General features: G+C 39.8%; 3 protein-coding genes across 4 annotated transcripts in view; 1 reads left to right on the forward strand and 2 right to left on the reverse strand.

The window, feature by feature from the left end:
- On the forward strand, positions 1–22,780 carry fam131c (family with sequence similarity 131 member C). 2 transcript variants are annotated; one of them, XM_071475338.1, is made up of 6 exons: positions 1–315; positions 2,064–2,128; positions 4,052–4,136; positions 18,338–18,580; positions 18,889–18,978; positions 20,382–22,780. In XM_071475338.1, the coding sequence occupies exons 1-6, from the start codon at positions 285–287 to the stop codon at positions 20,648–20,650; spliced, it is 783 nt and encodes a 260-aa protein (XP_071331439.1). In that variant the 5' UTR covers positions 1–284; the 3' UTR covers positions 20,651–22,780. The 2 variants fall into 2 exon arrangements, with proteins under 2 accessions (XP_071331439.1, XP_071331438.1); XM_071475337.1 differs by having other exon boundaries at positions 20,379–22,778.
- LOC139619920 (SUN domain-containing protein 2-like) lies at positions 13,029–16,749 on the reverse strand. Its single transcript, XM_071474988.1, has 9 exons — positions 16,437–16,749; positions 15,410–15,500; positions 15,175–15,275; positions 14,759–14,847; positions 14,480–14,615; positions 14,233–14,348; positions 13,956–14,126; positions 13,776–13,865; positions 13,029–13,578 (listed from the first exon to the last, which is right to left on the reverse strand). The coding sequence occupies exons 2-9, from the start codon at positions 15,496–15,498 to the stop codon at positions 13,462–13,464; spliced, it is 909 nt and encodes a 302-aa protein (XP_071331089.1). The 5' UTR covers positions 15,499–15,500; positions 16,437–16,749; the 3' UTR covers positions 13,029–13,461.
- Positions 22,681–26,053, reverse strand: part of clcnk (chloride channel K) — an 18,442-nt gene continuing 15,069 nt past the window's right edge. The window contains exons 16-19 of the mRNA XM_071474961.1: positions 25,727–25,797; positions 25,223–25,303; positions 24,598–24,684; positions 22,681–24,337 (exon numbers count right to left, since the gene is read on the reverse strand). Of these exons, the coding sequence (XP_071331062.1) occupies positions 24,299–24,337; positions 24,598–24,684; positions 25,223–25,303; positions 25,727–25,797 (278 nt within the window). The 3' untranslated portion in view covers positions 22,681–24,298. The remainder of the gene's footprint in view (positions 24,338–24,597; positions 24,685–25,222; positions 25,304–25,726; positions 25,798–26,053) is intronic.

The following is a 26,053-nucleotide window of genomic DNA, read 5'->3' on the forward strand; positions in this document are numbered from 1 at the left end:
TCCCCCTCCCCACACTTTGTCTGTGTCGCTCTCTCACCTCTCTCCTCCTATACAGTGAAGTCAACCAGTGCATCAGCCTAAAGCTCATCTGGCATCCACTCTTACTTTTCCCCTCCCTCAGTTCCTCACTCCTCTCTGCTCCTCTGCTGACTGATACTTCTGCCACAACTGCTGCCTCTACTCTTTCCTTCTCCTCCCCTTCTTCCTCGCGACCTCCCGCTGCTCATCCTCCTCTTCTTCAATCCACCATGGTGAACAGATAACTGCCCGGCCATCCTGAGACCATGGGTGCCTGCCTCTGCAAAGGTCACAAAGGTCAGTGTCTGAGTGCACCTGTTTGTGCGTCCACGTCTGTTGTGTGTCTGTTTGAGGGTTGGATCAACCTTTGGGTTGTGTTGACAGCAGCCAACAAACCATCCAGGAGCAGAACTGTTTCGGAAAGTTGGACCATGCTTTTGAGAGATAGCTGTGTGTATAAGAAAATCACAGTGAATGTTTGATCATTTCATCCTGTAGCTGGATGCAGACAGGACTGACTGACAGTCTGTCGACAGCAGAGATGGAGGGTGAAATCACCTCAGTCACATTTTTATCCCAAAAGTGTGTATCCAGCACGGAAATAATTGTTGTTGTGCATCACTGTCACAGTGATGCACAACACCAATTCTGCCATGAAAACATTCATTGGAAAACTTATTTGAGTGAATCGGGGGAGATTGCTCTGCAAACAAGACTCGGGGGCTGAAGGTTGATGAGGGGGATTGCGAGGATCAGTGGAGGACAACAGTGGCTTTAGGATATGACAGCTCCATCCGAAGCTCATCTCCAACTTGTCGTGACTTGAGGATGTGAACTGGGTAGCAATTTTCTCTCTCATATTTGCTCTCTGTCACCGGTTTATATGAAAATAAGGTAGTGTTTGTTGCATCTGAAAAAGCTGACTGGATAAAATGACAGCAGCCTCAGCAGCAGGTTCTCTAATCCGTGCTGTCAAAACAAAAGATCCAATAAAATAAAAAAAAGCTGATTTAAGGTCTACCAGCTTTCTGTGATGCCTCGAAACAACAATCCACTTCTTATTTTGTCAGAACATGACATTTAACATCACATCGCATTCTCATACATTATCCTCAGCCTGAATCTGTGATACAGTCTCAAATTATTTAGTGAGACAAAGTCTGCTTTAGTTCAGGAAATGTCCCTTTTAACAAGGTACATATTGGAAGCAGCATTTTCAAGATGGGAAGAAAGAGGGAAGGCAGCTCTGAGGCTCCAGACAAGATAAGAGATGTGTACATGTGTGTGTGAGTGTGTGTGTGTGTGTGTGTGTGTGAGTGTGAGTGTCAGGGTGGGATTTAACCCCACAAGGACAGGGGATTGGTTCAGGAATCAAGATAAGGTTTCTTGACATGGTAATAAGATATGATGAGGCTAGAGACCAGAGACAGCTCTGTGCACCAGTGTGTGTATATGTGTGTGTGTGTGTGTGTGGGTGTGTGCTGGCGACCGTGACTTAAGTTAATGGAAGGGTATCACTTGCCTCCTGTTGCTGTAGTGTTTCCATAGCGACAGCCAATTGTCTTGACGACACATCTCCGGGGATACCCCAAGTGTGTTTGTATTCTTGTGTGTGTGTGTGTGTGTGTGTCTGTATGTGTGTGTCCACTGACCTTTCTAATGATGTTAATTCTCCATCACGCTGACCCTCACTTCATTTCCTCTTGTCATTCATATAAACCTCATCAGCATCAATTATAAAGCAAACATGCAGAGTGTAGGTCAGGGCAAAGCTAAATTTACCAAGAGGCTCTGGCTAAATGACTATGAGGATTCAAGTCTCTCTCTCTCTCTCTCTCTGTCTCTCTCTCTCTCTGTCTCTGTCTCTCTCCTTGTCTCTTACCTGTTATTTATGAGCCTCGCTTGTCCCCTGGCTATTAGAGAGAACTGGGTTTTGACTTTAAAGACCATGACCCCTGCCTAGAAACACACACACACAATAGAAACCCACACACAGAGAGCATGCATGTAACAACAGTGTTTGGTTTGTGGGTGATCCCTTACAGAGCTCCACTTCCCCATGACAGTGCTGCAGGACCAGAATGAGGAGGGTCAGCCATCCACCGTCAAGGTGAGTGAAAGCCCTAACGCTCCCCTTGTCTGTTAGGGCCTGATACTGGTATGTTATCAGCTATTATGGTGTCCATTCACCACAAACTACTTTGTAGCAAAAAATAGTCCCTACAAAAACAGTAGAGTGCAGTGGATTAATTAGAGTAATGGGGGTGTAGTTTCTTGTTATAGTTGTTTTCTTTTATTATAAAATTGCAATGCCATGAGCATCACACATAAAATTCTGTTCACCTAAGTTGTTTTAGGGGAGGGGAAGAAATCTCAGAGACAGATATCTCAAAATCTGGGAAAAGAAAACCTAAACATCTGTATTCTTTATGCCAATAAGCTCTGTTGCATAGAGGTAAGTATGGAAATATGATTTTTTCAGCGATTTGGGTGGACCAACCCTTTACATATTCGCTGGCACGATTCTGTAGACTGAATATCAGTGAAATTAGCAGACTGTTTAATGAAGGATTTTAATTGCTCACATTACTGAGTTATTTCAAAACCATCTGGGATTCTTTTAACTCAAACAGCATGGCTCTGATTTAGCTTATAATTTAGCTAATTATCTGCCTATGATATGTTTATAACTCAGTGAGATAAGTGTAGCTGTAGGCAGGAAGAGTGGCTCCATTTTACGGTTAATCTCTCTTTCCGTCACACTCACAGGCATCTGGAGTGAAATTTCCTGCTTCTTAATTTCCTGCTTAAAATGAGATGATTAATAAGATAGAAGCTTTTTTCCATGCTGTATAACATCTGCTTTTAAAATGACTGTAAGTACAGAAAAGCTGAACTTACTTATACACAAAACCTTATTGTTTTGTATTTAACAGGTAGTTATAACTGTAGAGTTGCATGTCAGCAAAACAAACATCAAAGTACTATAGCCACTGAAAAATAGAGAATTTCATTTTAAGGTTATTACAAAGTTACTAAAATGGGACGTGTTTGAATATCTGGAGGATACTCTTTTTCACCCCTAGTTTATTTTGGTTTACATTTACGTCCAATGTCTGAAACGTTTTATTTTCCAATACAAGCAACTTAATATAGCATTACAAATGAAAATACACATTAAACCTACCAAACAATGTTTTGCAGTGACAATTTAATAATACTTTCACAGATTCATTTATACTGAATAACAACTGTTTTAAAGAATGATTAAATTTTGTTTGGTAAAAAAGATGAAAAGACTAAGGAATTCAAGAGATGTCCTTGGTGTTTTCAGTGACCACACATTTGACTGTGAAGCAGCAGTCTGCTGATGGTAAAAAACAGAGATGGCATTAATTTCCCCAAGAGGACGCTTGGTGTTCCCACTTTGGTCATTTTACACTCAAGTGACTTCCATGCAGAATTACACTGTCTGTAGAACTCAGTGTGGACTGGTCTCCATCAGTTTGAATTGGACCCTCACACCATGCACTGATGTGTAACCATGTACTTATTAGCAATCCCATTTCACTTGCACCTTCTTTGAAAAAGCTTGAAGGATTCTCTCGCTCAGGCCCACAATACTAAAACAAGAAATCTTTTTGAAGTGCTGTTTCACTTTCCTTTTTGACTGCAGCTACCAGGGTGTTAACACCATATGGGTTGGAGTTTGAAATATCTTTCTTTTATCGCAGCTCATTCAGACTGGGTGTGAGTGCTGCAGAATTTCCATAAATGCTGCTTGTTATTGTCATTATCACCATTTTCCATTTTCAAAACCTCACAACTCTGTTTCGGGTGATTTATAAGGTTTAGAACTGCTCTTCTCTGAGGTTGAGAAATCTCTTCATGGCCTGAGACTCTTAGAAAATATCATAAATGCTGTGTCATTGAACTAAAACAAACCTATTTTCTCAGTTACTGCTGGAAATAAAAGCTTTTCTCCTTATATCTGTAATAAATTCTCCTTCTCCTTGTTCATCATATTGTGCAGGATGGCCAGAATCCTTCCAATGGCAATGTGCCAGATAAATCCAGCCGCTACGACATTGGAGAGCTAGCCACCTCCTCTTTGATAGGTGAGACTGGACACACACAAACACACACATATTTCGTCGTTTAGCTTAGTTTTCATGTTGTGTCTCACTATGAATCAAACATACGAGACTCAGAGAGAAGCAAGCTGGGAATTTGAATTAGTAACTGTGGGAGGTTAGAAATGTAATTTCCTTCTTCCCTTATGCTCTTTCTCTGTCATACACAAATATACCCAGACAAACATGAGCAAACAAGCAGGTACAAGCACACAGACATTTCCTTCTTCTGTTGGATTTCCTTCTCCGTCTTTGACTCTGGCTTCCTCCTCTCTTCACATCGGTGCCTCCCACTCTTTTTTTTTATCCCCTTTTCCCCATCCTGTGTCTGTCTGCCTCATCTAGCCTGCTTCTCTCTGTCTGCAGGAGGTTAATTATCAGAGTTAATGTGTTATGCCTTGCTGAACTTTTCCCAGTGAAAGGTCCTTTATTACCCTGACAGTATAATTATGAGGGCCATGAAAACCTCATGAATACGTTAGACAAATACAGACATTCAGGGAGACGACTGCGAGTCTGACACCTGCTTAGGGAGTGACAAAATTGGTCCAGTAAAAAAAAATGAAAAAGACTTAATCACTTGTCAGTCATCACTGACATTGGCAAAGAAAAGTTCTGCAAACTTGGTCAATCACAAAGTGCAGCTGATAGCTGCTCAAATCAGATTGCATTATGCAAATTCAGATATTATTATACCAATTTAATCATATTTAGAAGAACATTGTGTACACTGCTGATTTTATTCTTCTTGAATAATGATGTTTGACAGAGAAATCAGGCTGATGTGATTCTATTAACAGTAAATGGCCAAAGCCCTGATAGTTGCTCCTAGAAATTGAAATGTTTATTAGATTTCACAAATGCAATAGTGTCGCACCAAACAAATGAGATACAGGTAATGACAGTTTTGTTATTCTTACAGCCTCGTAGTGGGACTGAACATGCAAAGTTTGTCCTGAGGGAACATTACAGGGAAATAACAATGGCTGTGAATCAAATGGGCTTGTGGCTATTAGAGTGTGAATGTGCAGAGGAAATTTCGTGGAGACCCAGATATCGTGCACACAGCAATCATGCGTTAATGGGGAGTATAAAGTTTCCAATCAAATATCCTGACAATTAGGTAATTAGTTTAAGATATTTCCCATGTACAAATATAGAATTGACAAAGAGAGAAATGACTTTATCGTAGCACTGTGAGGATGACTTGTAACAACTTTGATGATCCTGACTTTTTGTGCATTTACTTTTTTGTCTAATATTTTGCTTTATGAGCAAATACCTGCAAAACTAATGACATTCCCATCAGCCTTAGCTGTACTTTGTGTTTAATTATCTTAGGCAAATATTTGCATGCTAACACACTCTAGCAAGATGGTAAACACTGTTAGAAGGCTGATGTTAGCATTTAGCTGTAAGCACTGTTGTGCAGGTGCAGCCTCACAGAACTGTGGACCCATGACCAGACCTAATAAAAAAAAAAGAAAAAGGCCATTGACTCCTTTCACACTGCCAGATGAGTTTACCTTTCTGTTTGCACAGGGAGGGGACACACACACACACACACACACACACACACACACAGACGCTGATTCAGAGAGCCAGCTGCAGAGTGGTTAAAATGGATCTGTAGCATCTCGTCCCTGGGTTGGTGCTCCTGTGTGTCGGAGTCTCCATGAGAGACACTTCAATGGTGGTTATGTGGTTTTTTTTAAAACTTATTTTGGGGAAACATTCACTCTTGCAGCACCAGTGTTTCTGGGTGATAGATAGATAGATAGATAGATAGATAGATAGATAGATAGATAGATAGATAGATAGATAGATAGACATCACAGCTCAGAAAAGGGGCAAAAATTACTGTGTTCACCTGGGTGTCATGTTAACATCACTGGAGCTGATAAATAGTCGTGACTATTGGGAGTATTTGCTGATTTTTGGACCAGTGTGAAAGGGGCTGTCGTCTTATTCAATGGTGTTGTTTTCTAAAGGTTATTGAAAGGATGCATCAGATGTCTTGACACACCGACTATACCTGTATCTTTTTGGAGTCATCAGGCTTTTAAAATCCCAGGCTGTTTGAATCATAATTGCTTCTTTCAATACTGCAGCTTTTCATTGGCTTTGGTTCCCTTATTGTTTCTGTCCACCACTGCTTGAATTTTATTTTAATCAAGTTTATCTCTTCTGGGCTAAATGTGACTTAATAGAATTACTCCATGCTTCATGCAGTATAGGTCTGTTTCTTATAAGATGACTTTCTTCTGAGTAGCTCTGGTCATTTTATTAAACTTGTAACTCCCTCTTTACTGCAGCAACATGATAAACAATCTGAGAAATCCAATCATTTCTTACAGCAACCAGAGAAACTCAGATTATATGTTTACAAGCCTGTCCCCCCGGAAATGTTGGTCACGGCTCAACTTCATCAACAGCCACATCAGAATTTTTTTTTTCCAACTGCAGGTTTCTGTTTCAATTACACTTCTGATAACGTATAAGCGCAGAGAGTGAGAATTACATCCCAGCCTGACAGACTGGTATGACTGCTGCAACGCTGTTTGTTTTGTCACATCGTGTTTCCAGAGCTCCACACTCACCCCTACCAAAACAGGCTGTATGGTGTTCATTAATATAACTACAGCATTATTCATGATCCCTTTAACCTTTTGACTGGCAGTATTGTTGACCCCCATGTTCCCCTTGACATATCTTAACTGCAGTATGTGATTTTTTTCCTTTTGTTTGAATTTCATATGTTAAAAAGCTGAAAGAGTACCAATGTAAACTGTTTTTAAATAACAGACAGTTTTTGTTCCTGTTGAACCTTCACGTCAATGGTGCTATAACTAATGTGGAAATGTGAAAGAGGTCTCTTGTAGTGGTGAGCCCACACAGAACCTGATTCACCTGACTCTGCAGTCCCCCTCAGCTCCTAAACCCTAAACCCTACCTGTCCTTCACCAAACAGCAAACAGACAAAACATGCAAAGTTAGGTGGTGAATAGTTGAGCATTTAGCTAGAGTCAGATATTTCCCCAAGGAGTTCATAAAGACCAAATACAGAGCTAATATTAGAGTTAATATTGGACTTAAATTTGTACAATGGTCAGAAACACAGTGTTTTTTTGGCCCTGAATTAAGCTCTGCAAACAAGACTTATAGTTATTGTTCACACATAGACTATGCAAATCTGATATTTTGGCATACAAAATGTCCCAAACAACATAATGTGCATCCTGTGCAGCCTCCTCAGGAGCTGGCAGTGCCTAACATACTGTTTGTTGGCTGCACAATACCTACAAATCAACACAAAACCCTGGTTATCCTGCTGCTGCCCGCTGCACTCTGGGAGCACATTAAACACATAACTATCATGTTGGTTGTTATGCCAGCCTAATGTGATTTGGTCACTTTTCACACTGCAGTGTGGACAGTAAGCCCAAAATACCCACATCTGAAAAACAAATGGGATTTTCCTGCTGTGCTCACATAACCTAAATAGATGCAACGCAGCCTCCTCGCCGTCAAGAAGCAGCCAGAACAGAGCCTCATGACAGAGTTGTCACAGTGTGAAAGCTGGGTGAGACAGCAGTAGGTGTTCACAGTTCATAACAAAACACAGTCTGTTGAGCTCATATGAAAATAACATGTCATGTTTCTCTCAGTTTCAATTAGACCAGGCTGCCAGCTTCTGTGGCTTCCTTCCCCTGCATTCATTTCTCACTCTGTAATGTTCTTCCTTCCCTCTTCTGTTCCTTGTTTTGCTCATCTCTAAGCTTGGCCTTTTTCCCCTAGCTTACTTCTTACCTTAGCCTTTATTCCTTATTCTCTTTCTCCACCTTTGCCTCTTCAACCTTTCCTTTTCATTGCCCTTTTTACATCATTTAATGTTCTTGTTCTGCAGTATGACCTAGGTTTGCGGTCACTGTCATTTCAACTCTTCATTTCTGCAGACCGTCCTACCCTTGTCACTGGTGATTAAAAGCAATGATGGCAAGGATGTCCCAGCGATTCAGTGGGTCATAAGTAACATATTACTGTAGAGATACAGGCAGCTCTAACAGATGGTGCTTGACAAGAGTCTATTTAGGGCAAACAATGGCGCTTTAGATATAAGGCTTGATTTTGAATCAAATTGTGAAACTTGGCTTATTAAAAACTCCCAGCAGTTTGAATGAATGAATCTGATTAGTGCAGATTTGTTGAATTGGAGATTCTACTTGTTCAGTCTGTCCCTGCCTGCCGGTTACAGTGGCTAATGCTAGCTAGCTGTCTGCAGATATCAGGCTGATGTCCAGCCCAGTTAAGAAATGGAAACAGCTGGAGCAGGGGAACTATTGTACACACTTCTCTACTCCATCTGTGCTGAAACTGACTGTTAGTTGGGTGGAGGACTGTGCTCCATTTAGTACTTTCACACATGTAAAAGGATTATGTTGATTCTGTTTGACTTGAGCGATATCTTAATGCTGTTTTACAGATCCTCAGGTAGTGTGGCCTGTTGTAAGTCCTTGTGATTGTGTGAATGCTCAGCCCTGTGATATATACTAATCTGACAGGATCTTACTGTAGCTTGATGTGACCCATCTCGGTCATAGAAAGACATTTGTCTATCTCTGTCGTGATCTGACACATGGTTGTGTAGAACTGTGAAGTTTCAAAGTTAGATGTGCCTTCTTTTTGTTTTCTTGTCAAACACATCAAATATTGCATCTTTGGTTATTGAATTTCTGTTACACCCACTTCATGAGGTCTTTTAAAGTGTAAGGCTTCAGCCCACTTTGTTCTAAAATTAGTTGTTGTGTTGTTAGGGTAAAATGTTGAAGAATTGCTGGGCAGTATAGCAAAGAATCCTTCCCCATCCATATCTGGAAAGAAACACCTCAGTACATGCTTGTCTTTTCTTCCTGGATAAATCTTTTCTCTTTTTAAAGATTTATTTTTTATCCACAATAACTTTTGTTTAATTGTGGTTTGTAAAAATGTCCTTGTAATATTTCCTCATTGTAGTCTGTTAACCTGCAGACAGGCGGTCTTTGAAGCACAAGTTCCATTTTTTAGTGGAACAATTTTTAAATTCTCACTAAATCAACTTTATAATTAAAAGTAATCAATCCTTTCACTCTTGTTTTGTACAGAATTACAACTCCAATTACTGGTGCTTACTAAATTTTGCAAAAAATCCGCCTAAGAATTGTTCCTGAATAAGTACCTCCACAGTTCTGTTTAAATGCTCAGTTAAATGCTTTGTGTTGTGAATACTCTTTTATGTTTAATACATTAACCCCGTGTTGGTCTAGTTGTAATTTATTGGGGATTCTGCCTTCGTTTAAAATGTCTTAAAATGCTGCAATGATGTGTTTTGTGCTTTTGTTTTTCAAGCACTGAACCATGCATGTTTTTAAAACAAGTCAATATAATAATTAATTCCCCAGTTTTCTGAAGAGTGAGCTGACAGTCCACTAAATCTGCCTAAAACCCTATTTCTCTTAAAAGGTATAGATGCTATTTTATAAAGGGTGCAAACATCCTGTTTTTCTGTCATAATGTGCTAAAAGAAAAAATGTATTTTCAAACAACGCCTGTTTCAGCTTTTGTGTGGCCCCATATCCTCCTGTATACTATCTTTGTCATAAAAATGAACACTCACTGTCAGTATTTAGGGATTTTGTTTCTAAAACACATCATTAACTGTCTTTTATCACAGGAAACAGTCTGACAAATAGTTTACAGGAAAAGACATTTCAAGAAATCAAAACGTGCACTTTGTTTTTCACTAATTAGTGATTCTGCTAGAAAATGCATCACATTGTTAATATTGACATGTTTTCTGTTCAACATCAAAACAGACAGAGCTGCACCAAAAGCACAAAAACAAACCACATCATCCTCGTGGGATTTATTATCCTTCAAAGGAAAATGATCATTTGAAATGAGTGTATTTTAGATCTGCATATTCATCGGCAACCATTTGTACCATAGCATGGCAATCCTCTGCCAACACACCCTGTCTACTTTTTAAATCTAGGACACACACTGTTCTGTCATTTATCACATTATCAGCAGCATCTCAGATCAAAGTTCCCATCTTATACATAACATACCAAGTTTTCACATAATCTATCAGACTTGATTTGTTTCCCACTATTCTCCAGTGGTTTAATTCCCACTGTAAATGTTCAGAAAACAGAATTCAGTCTTTCGTTCTGTTTCACACTTGCAGTGAGAAGTGGTGTAGTCAGCCACCTAACAAAACAGCTTCTGCAATGCCCCATATGTTGTGTGGAGAATACAATACATATGTTCATGCATTTGTATACATTTCAACAAAAATCTCTTCCAGATGTCCTTCAAGACAATGTGTCTCAAAACAGTGGCATTGTATTCTGCACAATTCATGCAAATAAATACAGTTTATGCAGGTTTTATTTCAGCTTTTCACTGAAGAACTTTGTATGGATGATATCCTACTATTACCTCTATAATGCAACAGTGTGGTCAGGTGGAGGATCACATTTTAAGTAGTTTCCTTCCTCCGTCTCATCCACAGTGTTCAAGCAGTCGAGATCAGACCGTGTGTTTCCGGTTATCGTCTGCTGGTTTCTCTTCAGGAGAACGAAATGTCAAACTTCTTTTCCCCAACTCCACATCAAAGTCATCCCCCCAGGAGTTGTTCTTACTGTCATCCTGGCAGTTTGTAAAATGAAAAATTGTGTTCATATTCAGTGGCATGTCACACCACATATTAGGCTGTATAAACATATTAGATACAGACATAGTGAATGTGTGTGAATTTTACCACAGAGCCTGAGCCACAGGGGGTCTATTTCCTCTATCATCCTCATCAAAAATCCTTATTTTGAGATCTTTGTAGTACTTTTAAATTTTACATCATCTGACTATTGATGTGAAAAAAACATTTAGTATTCTCTCTCAGTCACTCCACTGGATTTAAAAAAAACAGTGGTGAACTGATGCCTGTGGTTTTTCAGATGTTCTTCCTTTTGCATCACGCAGTGTGAAGAGCTTAACTGAATGTTGTGTGTTGGCAGCTGTGGGATGTTGGCATGCCTACATCAGTGTGTGTTTCACATATAGATGAGAATATCTTTGGACTCTGATTGTGGTTTTAGGTGCACAAGGGAGGGATGCAGAAAGTTGCTGCTCAGCCTAAGAATCAAGTGTGTTAACCTTAATGGATGGAGACTAGATTTAATTTATGGAAGGAGAGATCACTTATCAAAACACAGTATGATGAGGACAAAGCTGCTGTTGTCATTCCTGTGCCTGGAAGTCTCTCTTCTTCTGGGCTGAGAATAGTGATGCGTCTTAGCCTTGTTTGAGAAAATTGTGAGAGCTTTGAAGACAGGTGTCTTTGTTAAGCACATACACACACACACACACACACACACACACACACACACACACACACACACACACACACACACATATATATATATATATATGTATGCAGCATGACAGTGACACACACAAATATGCACATATACAGTCCAGCTTACCTGTACATGGTCTCCCTATAGGAAATCAGTGGTTAATCTTGTAGCATCCTGAGGTGGATCCAGGTTCTTCTTGAATATTATAGTATTACATGAAACTTAGTTGCTACAGATCAGAAGTATTACATTTTTGAGCCTCAGACATGAAAGAGCCAAAAGACAAAACATACCCCTGTATATCAGCTGATCTTTGTGTCATTTTATTTTATTTCAATTCAATACTATGGCATCAGATCTAAAAAAGACCTTTATCCTGCATCATCTCAGACTGTCAGTAAAGCCACTGAAGACCAGCAACATTTTCGTTTGTTTCCTTTATTGTTTCAGGTGGGTAAATATTGCCCAAGTGCCTTCATATGTTATTAGTATAACCCTTGATAGTTGATATGTTAACATTGTTTGTGTTGCACTTTGTTATATTGTTGTTATATTGAGGGAATCATAACGTGAGGCAACGGCATTCTTATAGTCACTTATGCTAACATAATTCCTCAGGGAATGAAGCTGTTATTTTTTAAATTTTGATAATCTAACCTGTGACAATGCATCAATTAAGGACTGAAGGACAATGATAAATTTGTTGATTTTGTTTAAATATGCCACATTGTAATTTTACAGGCTTTTTTTGTTGTTGGGAGGATTTAGCTAAGTCACAAGGATCAAGCCACATTATTAATACTGATAGTGAACTTATGTTTAGCACAGAGCTCATGACTTTGGTTGTTAAAAAACCTACAGAAAAGAATCAGAATTACTTTAATTTGAATTACATTGAATTTATTGTAATCTTAATTCATTATTTTCTACAAGAGTCTAAGAGTTTATAACATTTTCATGTGTGTGCACCTCATGTATATTCTGAAAAATAGAAAATAGATAAAGTCTTGTAAAAGCAGAAAGTTTCAAATCAACTTCCATTAATCTGGACAGAGCTTTGGCACTAGCTCCACCTCTCAATGTAAAACATATACACCTTGACATGAGAATTATACCTACCTGTAAAACATTTTTCATTTAAAGTCATTCACAGTAAGATATGGTAGTTTTTCTTTCAAAATGTGAGCTGAGACACCATAAACTGTAAAGCCCCAAAACACTCCAGTGAAAGTGAAAGATTTCATTGTTTTTGATTCATCGTCAGCGCTGTAGGAGATGGAGAGCAGTCCTGCAGTCCTCTTCAGCGTCTTGTTTTCACCCAGCAGCCAGATTAATGCTTTCACTTTCAAGATTTTAAGACGCATTGCACGTTTTACTTGTGCTTGACCAGTATTTGTTTTTTTCTGTTTTTTATGTATGAAAAATGTGGCCTCAGTTAGGGTGATTGTCTTCATAAAAAGTGAAAAAACGCAAAGAAAAATACTAAACACTATACACTCACTATATTTTTAAACTGAGCATATTACACAGACAGCATGTGTTATGGTTTGATGTGTAAACCACTGGAACCAAAGCCTCTGTTGACTTCATTTTCAATGAAAAGCATGAGCCCTGAAATCAAATCACATGCATTATTTAAATTAACCACAGTTCTGGAAACCCTGACTTGAACTTGGCTTGTTGTTAGATTTTAAATATAATCGGTTTTATATTCCCTGAATCTGGTGTTGTTTGGATTGGTGTCTAGTTCAATGAGTTCAATATTTACATAATCTACATAATGGACACCAACAGGTACTTGAATGTGGTGACCTTGGCCTTGAAATATGGACAATCTTTTGTACAATTCACTTAGTTGCACTTAAGGATTTTAAATAAACGATGACACAACAACATTTTTTTCGTTGTCGTCTTCAGTTGTCTGCCAGTTTTCCGTGGACCCTGAAGTCATACAGGCAGGAGTAGTCAGGATGGCCCCAGTTGCTCTCCACTTGAAGCTTTACATAGATGAAGACGCCTCGTTTGTTGTCCTGAGAGAAGAGGAAAAGGGGAGAGAGAGTTAGTGGGGGAGTCAAAAATGAGTGACAGTAAAAATGATAGGGTGGAAAATCAGGGATATGGTGAATAAAACAAGGAATGTAAACTGTAACCCTTGTAATATTTTATCTTGTGGGTAAAATATAAAAAATGCATGTGCATGTGTTTGATGGCATGGTGTAACACTCACAGCTATTTTGAAAGTCTGTACAGGGCACCCTTCATGGTCATAAAGAAAGATTCCTAGTTGGGTTCCTTCATCGTCTAAAGTCTCCATTGCCTGATAGAAATAAAGAGGCAGACATCAGTTATTAAATTGAGTGGTGCACAGGAAGTCAGCAGTGTAACAATGATACGTTTGTGAACTTACGTAGACAGAAAACTCCTTGGGGGCGCTGGTAATGGTGCCAGTTGGGGACAAGTTCTTTGAAATGTGACCTAGTGTCACATGGCTGATGGTGATTGGCTGGGAGAGGGTGATGACCAAATGTCCCTGGCCACCTGCAAATGCCCAGCAGCGACCCGGAAGAAGTGAGTGCCCCTGAGGAGACAGAGAGTGAAAAGCAGCGTGTTGCATGTGTAAAAAAAGAAGAGTATATATACAATTATAGCATATATATGGTCTGTGTTGTGTTTGTAGTTTCTACCTGAATAACAGTCCTTGGGTGTACCAGTGATTGCATTATAGGTATTCCAAAAAACCTCACGGATGTCCCTTGTGTCTGGTACGCTTTTGATGACAGATGAAGTACAACTTCTGCTCCTGCAAATAACACACACACAGAAACACACACACACAGAAACAAAGTGAGAAATCAGTCTCAAATTTAGGAAGTACAGATGTGAATAACACTCTGTCAGATGAAGATAATGAAGGTGATTTTGATGTCTCACCGAGCGACTCCAGAGCAAAGTTGGGTAAAATGTCTGCAACTGGAAGAAGGTAGTTCATCTGCCTCTTTAACCTCAGCAGCTCGCCCTGCATCTCTCTCACTTGCTTCTCCATCTCTTCGCCAAGTGCAGTTGGGTCCTGTAAGTGAGACGACATTAACTGAGCGTTGGAAGGTTGACATGTCTACATCAGTGTGTGTTTCACGTGTAGATGAGAATATCTTTTCACTCTCTGAAGTTTCTATTTTAAAGAGAAAGTCAAGCTGCTTCTGCGGGTCATACCGTGGTCTGGATGGCAGGGGGGACAGGTGATTCTGAGAGTCCTGAATCCAGAAAGTAGGTGTTCAGGGTGAAAGTCAAGTATGCTAGTCCTGATGGATGGAGAGAGACCAAGCATGGGATAAACAGCTCAGGGATGTTTTGTTCAAACAGCACAGTCTCACATCTGTTCATGTCCAAAATTGTGTGCACAGCATTTAATCTACTGAATTTGTTTTAAAGCAGACCACAACCTTCCCCCAGTCTTAACCAAGTGTTGTGAGAGCCTAAACATGGGCACTAAAAAGATTCATTTCTGTCATGAGAACAATGGAAACTTCCTGTAAATGTCCAGGAATCACAACATTAAATGTCTTTACTCTCTTTTACAACCTGAAACTCGTGCTGATTGAATTGTTACGGAAGGAGAGATCACTGACCGAGACACAGGGGGATTATACAGAGGACAAAGCGCCTTTTGCTGGAGGCCTCTCTTCCTTCGGGCTGAGAAAGGCAACGAGTCTTGCGCCTTATGAAAACCCTGGATGTCATGAAAATGAGAAGAAGAGCCAGAGCTTTGAAGATGTATGAGAGAGAACAGGTGACTGTGTTAAGCACAGTGCACACACAGCATGGCAGTGACACACAAATACATACACACAACCTCCAGCTTACCTGTACATGGTCTCCCTATAGGAAATTGATGGTTCTCCGTTGGTGTCGAAGTATTGTGAAGTCTCCAGTCGAATGCTTCTTCGCAACATGACTGTAAAATGAAGGAGATGGGGGAGACTTTATATTATTGTTTGAGCTCTTTTTTTGTGTCTAATATCAATAATCACATCATAATATAGTCACTCATACAACAGACTTGTTAATATGTAAGGGCTTGAATTTTCCTAAATCCATCCTAATGAAGACTGGTTCAATATTACAGCATCAGATCTGAAAATGACCTTATGTCTGTTTCATTCATCTAAGTGTCAGTTTTATCTTGGCACAGAAGAGTTAAGTTGTTGAATAAGTATAAACTTACTAATATATCTTCATATATTATGATAATATATTATCACTTAAGTTTAAAGTTAAGTTTAAACATATGTTAAGGCTCAGGCAAGTGACTTAAAAATGCATTGAAGTACAGAAACAGAGTTAAATACGGGTGTATAACCTTTAGGCTGTGCATCTAATTTAATTAACCCTGACATCAAATAGAAAAAATACGAATTGTTATGAATTGTGGGACTGGATTTTTTTGTACAATTAGAAACTTTTCGGTCTATGCAGGAGATGTACATATTCAAAATCATTTCAGTATCATTGAAATTGTTGAAATTCAGGGGTTAGGGTTGGGAGCTGCCTCCTTCCAATTGAAAGTACCTTGTAAATGATTATTTTACAGATATTACACTTACAGCTATCTCAGATATTATCTTGGGTTTCAATAGATAATAGGAGGACCTTAGTTAACATCAAAGATTTCCACACTTAAATGCTTTTTAAATTCGGTTTTTGGTTCAGGGACAGCAGTTTTGTTTTCTACCAATTCAGTAGAATAGCCTGTAAATTTAACCAGAGATGGTTTTACTATATTGTATATATATATATAAATTACTATATTACATATTCATATGTGCAATGCACATTCAGTAAGCAGCAAGTATGTTGCCCTGCTTACTTAATGTGTGAAACATTTACTTACTTTCGATTCACGAAGGCAGGAATAGGTCAGTGGCGAAGCAGATCCAGCAGTTGGTCGCTGTTCGTGGAGAAGAGTCTGGTTTCTTCAGCAGGTTTGCGCTGAATGAACTGCGCGACCAGGGGCTGAAGCGGCGACGGCAGCAACACACAGCAGGTGTGGGTGTTGCGTGGACGTTCGGTTCGCATCACAGCGACTGTGGAACGACAGAACGAATGTTACACACACACACACACACACACACACACACTTGGAAAGGTTATCCTAGTTTATGGCGGTGGGTCAGATAATTTGTTAAGGTGAATTCAAAGTGCTCAAAACACATTTTAAAGAAAATAAAAAGTAACACTGATATTGATAATATATTCAATGAAGCCCATTCCCTCCACTCTGACAAAATAAAAGTCCTCTAAAACATTAATAATCAGAAACCTTTTCTAAAGAATGAGAGACTTTGCTAAAACAATTACTTACAGGTACAGCAGCTCGTAGGGCTCTCCATCATGGATAAACGCAGATCAATACTGGCTCCGTGGTTTGACCAGCAGAGAAGTTCAGCCTTGGACTTATCCACTGGGACTGGTTGCACAAATACACTAATGGGCCCAGTAAAAACTTACAAAGGTTAATAATGTTTTGACTGGCCCCCAGCTGACTGGGATTTGAATGGGTTGTCTGGCCAGTCTGCCTGTGCTCTGCTCTTCTTACTTCCTGTCTCAAAAGCCCCTTTAGACCAAAAAGTGGTTTGTTCAGTGGAGAAAGAATTATTCCACTATATCTTTACATAGAAAATTATTGTTTACTGCTTGTAGGCTAGTTATAAGGTGATCTGACTTCAATTTGGATCAATATTGTGGCTTTCTATGCTGTTACAGGGAAATATGCTTCTTTTTTTCCAGATAGCAAAATAAATCCAGCCCATACTTGGACCACATGCTTGTTTTCTTCTGGTCTAGTACACGCCTGGTTCCACGGCCTGAATCTGGCCCATATACTTCCACATCTCGACCAATTCTGGTGCACGCACAGAAAATCTTCCGGCTGTCAGTCAATAACGGAGGATAACAGCCAAGGACTCGATGATGCATATCAAGGTTTCGTTGATGCTCGTACAAATGACAAAATGTGGTGAAATAATGTAGCAGGCAGCAAGTAGATGGCCAACCAATCTGTTTTGAGTTTATTAAATACCTGCAGTGCTGTTATGCAACAGGATTGCTCAGGATCTAATCTACTACACATATAGTAGTAACACTTCCGCTGTTACTCACTCACTCAGTGCAGGTTTATACAGTGAAACTGTCTGGAGTAAATACAGACCTCCATCAGAGCTGTCTAAAAACATTTTATTTCAGAAGTTAGAAGTTTCACCCTGTGTCCGCTGAAGAGTTTCCTCTGTCCTGTTGAGTTCAGTGCTGTAGAGGTGCTGTCAGTAATAAAGAAGAAAATGTGCAATTCTGTCCAAAATCACCTTGCATCACCTCACCACGCTGTAACACTCTCATTTTCAGTCTCCTCCAATTTGTTCTCTGTGAAGCTCTATATCAGTCGGCAGCAGCAGAAATGCTTCTTTTCATGGTTCAGGTTATGCAAATCAAGAGTAAATGCTCACTTTCAAAGACTGAATTATGCTAAAAATGTAGAATTCCTTCTGAAGTACAACCATCTCCAGATTTAGTGTATCACCTTTTTCCATTTCCATATCCCACTCCCTTGCTGTGGCATTTTTTGCCCTTCTCTTCCTTTCTACTGTACGCCATTTCATGCAGCCTAGCATTTCACCTTTTCCTGAAATCATCTCCCTCTTCCCTCTGCTACCACACTCACTGTATATCCCGTCTTTCCAGTCCTTCATCTAATCCACTTTATCAAAATATATCTCTCCTTCTCCTCCCTTTATTTAGGTCTGGTGGCCACGATAAAGGAGCATATCACCAAGCCGACGGCAATGGCCCAGGGGCGAGTTGCTCACCTGATTGAGTGGAAGGGTTGGGGTGGAGGCTGCGAGGCCGGGGGACGTGGGGGCGGCTGGAGAGGGGCCTGTGGTAAAGGAGGAGGCTGGGGGGGGGTGGGAGCCGAGCTGCAAGAGGATGAACAATTCTACTCCCAAATGACGGACGAGATCAAGGAGGCTCGCTTTGCTGCAGGTGAGACAGACGCGTGGATTTAATTCAGGAAAAACAAGATGTGGTCTGTGGAGATGAAGTGACGCTCAGATCCCTCTGGGCATTACTTTTATTCAATTGGACTGGGCAGAGGGAGCGTCTACAAAAATCAATAGCCCTTAAGACTTCCCGTGACAGTGACTCAAATGTAGTGCACTTATTGGATTTTCCTTAGTTTGTGATGCTGGTACATATGGTGAAAAACAGCGGGGGGTGGGATGGGGTGGGGGTGGGGGTCAACTTCCAAGAAAAGCACCACAGATTGTGTTTATGTGCCATTTGTTTCACAGGAGTGGCAGAGCAGTTTGCCCTGGCTGAGGCGTCCATGGATGTGTGGTCAATGAACGACAGCTTAGAGCAGCCCTCCACCAGCGTACAAGGTTGGTCATGTAAAAAAGAAAAAAAAAAAAAATTCCAAAGGGTCTTCTGCAAAATTTGTCAGTCCCCCTGTGTCTGAACCAAAAAAAATGAAACCGTTTTATCTTCTCTATGTGAATAATGAACAAGGGGAAATGGTTAAAAAACAAATGCATTTCTGCTGAGTGAGTCTGTCAGGGTTTGACCGACTGTAATCTCAAGGTCCTTATTTTACCCAGGTGCCTTTTCTTTTATGTTGATGATGGAGACAAAATAAAACAGATAACAGAATTAATTCATAATTCACAACATTTTGCAAATATAATTTCTGAAAGCATCCTGGCGTCATAGAGCAGGTCCCCAATAATTAAGCAGCCCTATTTAAGCGGACAGAGTTAAGGAGAATAGGTTTCATGACATCACCTTGCAGACATTTTGGCTCAGTTATTAGCCACACTACTGACATGGCTGTAGGGATAGTGGTCCGTCTGAGAAACACACATTCAGGGTCTCGAGAGGATGAATCCTGTCGACTTTCCAACATTTCGACTTCCAACACATCCAACATTTCAGCCCAACATTTGACCATATTCCAATCAACCTCATATCTACTTTGACCGTAATGGCAATATACAGCATATAACACACAGCATGATGTTACTCTGCCCAATATGTACAACTAAGTGCTATATACATATATACATCTTTTTTTGTGTCTACTCTATACGCCTTTTAAATTTTCCACTGGGGACAAATAAAGTGTCTTGGATTGAGTTGAATAGGCCTAGTAAGTGTTGTGTGTATGAAAGGTAGTGTCTAATTGACTGCACTATTTTTTCACCCCACATGACCCACTTGGCCTCTCATACAACCACAGTCCATCGGCCACAATACAGAAGAAATACCCATGATTTAGGTTAAATCATGTAATTGCCCTTGGTGACACCCTCAGTCCTTGACCCACAAGTGGTAAGGTTTTTTTTGGAGTCCAGTGATTTGGCATTTTGAGGCCTCTAGTCTGATTTTAGTTTTGTTTTCATTGCTACTCACCAGTGAAAACACTACACTTGAAACCGCTGGAGCACTGGCACATCTTATTTTTGCCCTCAAGCAGCCATACTCCTTATTGAGAGTATGAGCACAGTATATAGCAGGGGTCCTCAAGCAAAGGTCTGGAATGTAAATAAAAGTAATAGATAATAGATAAGTAATAATATAAAGCTACATGAAGTGCAGCAGCTGGTTCGTAGCAATGGCACCTTTTTCACCGAGTGCATCTGTAATGTACCACAATGTGACGAGCTACAGCTTCAAAAATCTCTACACCCTATGAGGCCCCAGGCATCACTGTTTTCCTCTGTGTAGATCATATCATTTTTCAGTGTCTTCAATAAGCTGATGCTGTATCATTATTCCTCCTTAGCAGCACAGAGCCACTTCCTGTCTCAGTTCCTGCTGGACGGCGGAAGCGTCGGCATTCCCCAGCACCTGTACAGCATCCATGCCCAGACTTATGGCAACAACAGGGCGGCCAGCCTGATCCCTCAGCCACGGGTTGACTCCATTTCCCCATCGTCAACCAGTCAGCGCGACAGAGATCATCCCTTAGAGGACAGAAGCACTGTGACTGCAGAGGCTGCTGTCCGACACGTAGACAGCAGCTCGCTATCCGAGGATGATGTTTTTTATAACTAGGCTTTGCAGGAAAACAAGCCAGCAATCTTGATGGCAATCTCTAAAATGAGCCTCTCTGAGAGGAATTGAGTCTCAACCACCAGCAGTGACTGATTCAAGAAAAAAAAAGATATAATAGCAGACATCTGTGAGATATCTTGAGACAAAATCTCAAATGGCTTGTCTGGAAGGGTTTAAGAGCCTGGTCTTCGGGTACAGAGACTCCATTTAGTATTTTCTCCCCGGTTGAAACATATACCTTTGTGAATGTATATAGTTCCACTGTTACATTTTAATTTTTTATTCATTGTACATTGAGCAATTTCATATTTCATGTAGAACTGAACTGTGAATTTTAATATATGTGCTGTATAAATCTGTCCTGTTCTGTTCGGATCCCTTTTTCTTTCACATTGACAGACTGAACAGATGAACTTAGCTATGGCACAATCATGTGAAGTTCAACCCACATAGAAGACCTCACCAAAGAAACTGAAAATGTGTCTCCTTTGAGATTTCTCATCTGAGTCTGTTATAAAGAAAAGCATTCATTCCCAACTGTGATTAGCTATTATTCACACTCTTTTGTCTGAGAGCGACGGGTGCAGGGGGGCAGTGCAGAGAAAAGATGAGTGTACGAAAAACAGAGGGAGGAGGACACACAACGTGTCAGCACGCATGTCAGCATGCCTGTGTGTTTGAGAGTGAGAGATGGTTGGAGACTGGAGGTGTTAATGTTACCTGTCATGGTCTTCTTGTGTAGCGCAGGTTTACACAAAGCAGAGCCGTATTGTGTGGCACACTGTGGCTGTTGTTATCTCAGTGCAACTCTGAATGGTGTTCAACTGATGTGGATAAAACAGAACAAAAGACTGTGCATGGTGAGAGTGGTCACTGCCATCGTGAAACAAAACCCTCCGGCAGAGCAGAAAACTGACTTCAGGTCTAATCAGTGCCTCAGTGCAGCAGCAGTGCTGTGAGAATTACATGTGACAGAGTAAAATAAAGTGAATGATACCTGAATGTTACCCTCTGACGACCTGGAGGTTATTGTATCGTTGTGTCTGGGTTGGTCTATAGGTTAATGGTTTAGAGAAATACTGTAGGTGCATAAAAGCAGCATGATTGGTTTATCAAAAATGATATTGACCATTGGAAACATCAGGAAACTACACACAATTTTCTATTTTAGCTGACTTGTAATTTCCTGAGAAAGTGATCTGCATAAATGTAATTCATGTCATCCTAGATCTGTGGTTCCCAACCTGTGGGCCAGGGCCCACTGGTGGATTTTGAAGGTACTGCAAGTTGGCCAACAAATCTTTTGCAAAACAGTACCAGCATCTTTACTGAAAAGTTTAAAAGATGTATAAAAAAATATAAAATAAAATTATAATGTAAAAACATAAACAATATTTTAAAACAAATGATCATTAAAGACATTAAATATGTAGAAAAACTCTCTTCGATGTTTTTTTATTCTATTAAGGCCTGTCACTGTGATAAGCCAGTTAACTTTCATGTCGTTACTGCTGGACCACATCATACACTTGTTTGCTATCTCGATCTGATTGTGCACTGAAAGTTTACATCCATGGAAAAAACTTGAGAATCAAAGTGGGTAGTTGATTAGCGACAGGGAGAATTAAAGTAAAGAGAGTCAAGAGACAGACGGTGAATTGACAAGTGATCTCTCCCCTGTCAAACAAAAAAGAAAAATTTAGCTTCCCCTGCTTTCAGTTTCATATCAGATTGTTAGCATTCAAATAAAAAGTGCTGTGAGACATTATTTGGCTTCTGTATTGTTGAGGGGGAGGATGTGGGCCAACAACCTTTTTGAGATTTTCAAGTGGGCCATGAGTTGGAAAAGCTTGGGAACCACTGTCTTAGATAATAATTCCTCTGAAAGAATTTTTTCAAGACTAATTCCAGTTTATTAAAACCTGGCTTTTATTTTGTAAGTCTATAGTGTAGAGATCTCAACAATTACTTAGCAAGTACAACATTTTCATAATAGATAGAAATAATGGCCAAAACAATGAAAACAAAAATGTCTCCAACGGAAAAACAACATAATAAGCAACAAACACAATGGAAGGTCATAGGATGACAAACTTTTATTTTTAATTGATGCACAGGATGTGTCATAAAGAGTATTTTTTAGACAGAGAAAACCATGTGGAAATTTTATTTCATTTGTGATTTCCTGCCATTTTTGTCGCTGAAGACTTTCTCTTTACCTGTTTTCTTTTGGCAGGTTCATCCAACTACAAAAATGTTTCCTTTTGATTGGTGATGTTTATTTATGATTATCCATTTTCTTTGGTTTTAATCATCACACCAAAAAAGCACTAATGATAATGTGGACTGCACTCAAGATTTGATTAAGCCAAGCAGGAACCTCGTTACCAAGGCAACACTTGGCATATTCCTGATGTGTCTGTGAGAAATCAGTCAGCATTTCTAGGTTTTTTTTTTTGTTTCTTTTTTTCCCCTCAATGCTACCACCAGAGGAATGCCAAAATCAGAAATGCACAAATTCTACACATAGCAGCTTTAATGTACAACTCTGTTTCAGATGTTTGTAGGAATACCTTTATGTACAGTTCTTAAAATTGCAGTCCCAGCTGTCCACGACATTATTTTCATAGTTCATTCAATTCATACAGACATGAATGGAAACCCGTGTCTGTTTGGAAGGTAAAAAGTCAATCTTAAACCTACTATTTTATCACTTATTGTCGTTAAGCCCACTGATTTGGCCAGTTAATCTACACAGGCAGCAGCTGGAGCTGCAGCAGTGTCTCTGACACCATTGTACCATTGCAGTAATTTGGTTCAAAACATGTACTCCTTCTCTGAGTCATAATTTTAGGTTCAATGTGACTTATTTCTCAGAGATATCACTATTTCAGATTTCCATTACACATAAACATTCACAGATCTGCTTAGTCATAGTCATAGAGAAAATATTTAAATCTCCGCAGCTTGCCTGAGAGTTTTCCACAGTGACAAAACAACACAGATGTGATGAACAGGAACTATTGATGGCTGATTTGACATATTTTTAATACTTTCAATTTGCTCAAATGTATAGGCTTTAAAATTGGGTCTCAAGTTGTTAGCCACAGGTCAGTAACTGACATTATACTTCTGTTTACATCCCCTAAAGACCCCGAAATATGGGAACTGTATCTGTATTATTATCTCCCAAAAGAAAGACCAAAAATCCATTAATTATAAACACTTTCCATGTGGCTCTATTAATATTTTACTATAGGGGGTGTTGAGGGGAAGGGTGATACTCATTATCAATTGTGGTTTAGCAGTAAACACACACCAGCAGGTTTTTATTGTGTTAATTGCTATACAAACTATTTCACAGGCTTTTGTTTTCATCATTCTGTGTAGACACAGTTAATATTGCTGTGTCACGCAGTGCTGTTTACTGATTGAGGCAGTGTCTCCACAGTGGACGTGATCCTGCTAAATACAATAAAAAAGGCAAGACGAAGAGCTGTGATAAATGGTTATTACAGGAGCATGTGTGCAAATACTGAAGTGATATCATTATTAGAGTCTTGTGCTACAAACTAATCAGACAAAGATGGATGCATGCTCGCTTTAAAAAAAGGTCAGAGGATGTGCTGATTTCCTGTGTGTCACTGCTTAGATCTCTTTGGCCAAGTCCTCTAATATTTTCTTCATCTGGAGGAGAAAATAGAGAAAGAGAGGGAAGGAGGGATGGACAGAAGGAGGGAGGGAAAGAAATTGCTTTGAATTCATAAGTATCCATTTTGCCTCCCATGCCCTGCATAATATGAACTAATCCATAGAGGGACGTGGTCTTGTTTGCAAAGTGTGTATGAATGGAATGTGACAAAATCATCAAGATAACAGCAAAGATTTTACTCGTGAGTGTCGGTGAGTGTGAATGTAATGAATATGAAATAAAAAACACTCATTACTTCCGGCCATGTGATGAGTCCAACCAGCCGTCCTCTCTCTGTGACGAATAAGGTTTGGGCTCCAGCTAGAACCAGAGCACCAAGGGCCTGCGAGGACATGCAAGAAAACTGATTTGAAGTTACAGACTTAAAAAAAAAAAAGCTTATCATTTTGGGAAAAATGCTCATCTGCTTTCTTTTCCCGAGTCAGATGAGAAGATCGGTTGATTGTAGTTAAACCACAAGTTTGAAACAACATCGACAAGTTATGACTATTAAGTTGAGCATCTAACAGCATTAAAAATACACCTAAAAATACGTCGTACATAAACAGAAATGTAAAAACAACTGTTTGCAGTTTTAGTGGGAGCAATGTGCTATAAGTATTTTGTGACAAACAACAGTAAATCCAGTTATTTATGTTTTTTACATTTCTGTTTGTGTATGAGTTTAACAAAGTGAGCTTTATGGGTGTTGGTAGCTGCTTCCTCCTACTTCTAGTCTTCATATTAAGTTATTTAGTCAATTGCCTCCCAGCTTCAGTATCATACCTAATGCACAGACATGAGATCTTCTTATCAGAGAGAAAACAGATAAAAGTGTTGAACTATTCCTTTTAATTGCTCTAACCTAATGTCATTCCTACCTCCTGAACAGTGCTGTGAGGCGATAACAGGACAGAGGTTGGGTGAATGCAGCAGACTTCATCCAGATGTTTCTCCAGAGTCTGAAGAAGAGCACAAACAGATTCACTTTCTGTCAGATGAATGCTTTTCATGCAACAGCACTCAGAATGACTTGAGAAACTGTGATTTGCTGTTAAAACTGATTTCACACGTTCTTTGGTGTATGCCTGGGGTGCCGCAACAGCCTCATAAATCTGTTTTCTATTCTCCTCAAGTATTTGTCTGTCACTGCACGATGTTTTAAAATGGATGTGTGGTGTCAAGAAATTTGCTTTTTTTTTTTTTTTGACGTCAGCCAGCAACCCTGTCTGTCTGTACATCCTGCTCCCATCCTCTTTTTGGAACTGTTTCACGTTCAGTCGGAGCAAAGACATGGCCTGCCTTTTAAACAGCATCAGGCAGCTCACTCCTCCACCTCCCTCTGAACTCTGCAGCTACCCGTCTGACTGCATCCAGCCTCTCACCTCAGTCTTAGAGTGACGCAGGAACATCAGCAGCTCTGATCGAAGAACAAACCCCAGTAAAATCTGCGACTCTTCAACAGGAGAGAGGAGAGCAAATCAATTTTCTTTGCCACAGTTGGTGATGCGGTTTAGAGCGAGCACAACTCTCTAGTGGGCCGTGAGCCGCCTGTTGCAAACTTAAAAATTCATCTACATGATTGCTGCAAAAAGGCTCAGCTGGCCGATTGACTGTTTTCTCACACTTGTCAGCTCTATAGTGAGGCACTTTCACACTCCTGAATCACTTTTGCAACAGTTTAATTTTCATTATTTCTCTCATTTTCTTCT

Source organism: Trachinotus anak, unplaced genomic scaffold, assembly GCF_046630095.1.
Source record: "Trachinotus anak isolate AG129_WGS33_773 ecotype Australia unplaced genomic scaffold, CSIRO_AGI_Tana_v1 ptg000004l, whole genome shotgun sequence".
In the NCBI taxonomy this organism is placed as follows: domain Eukaryota; kingdom Metazoa; phylum Chordata; class Actinopteri; order Carangiformes; family Carangidae; genus Trachinotus; species Trachinotus anak.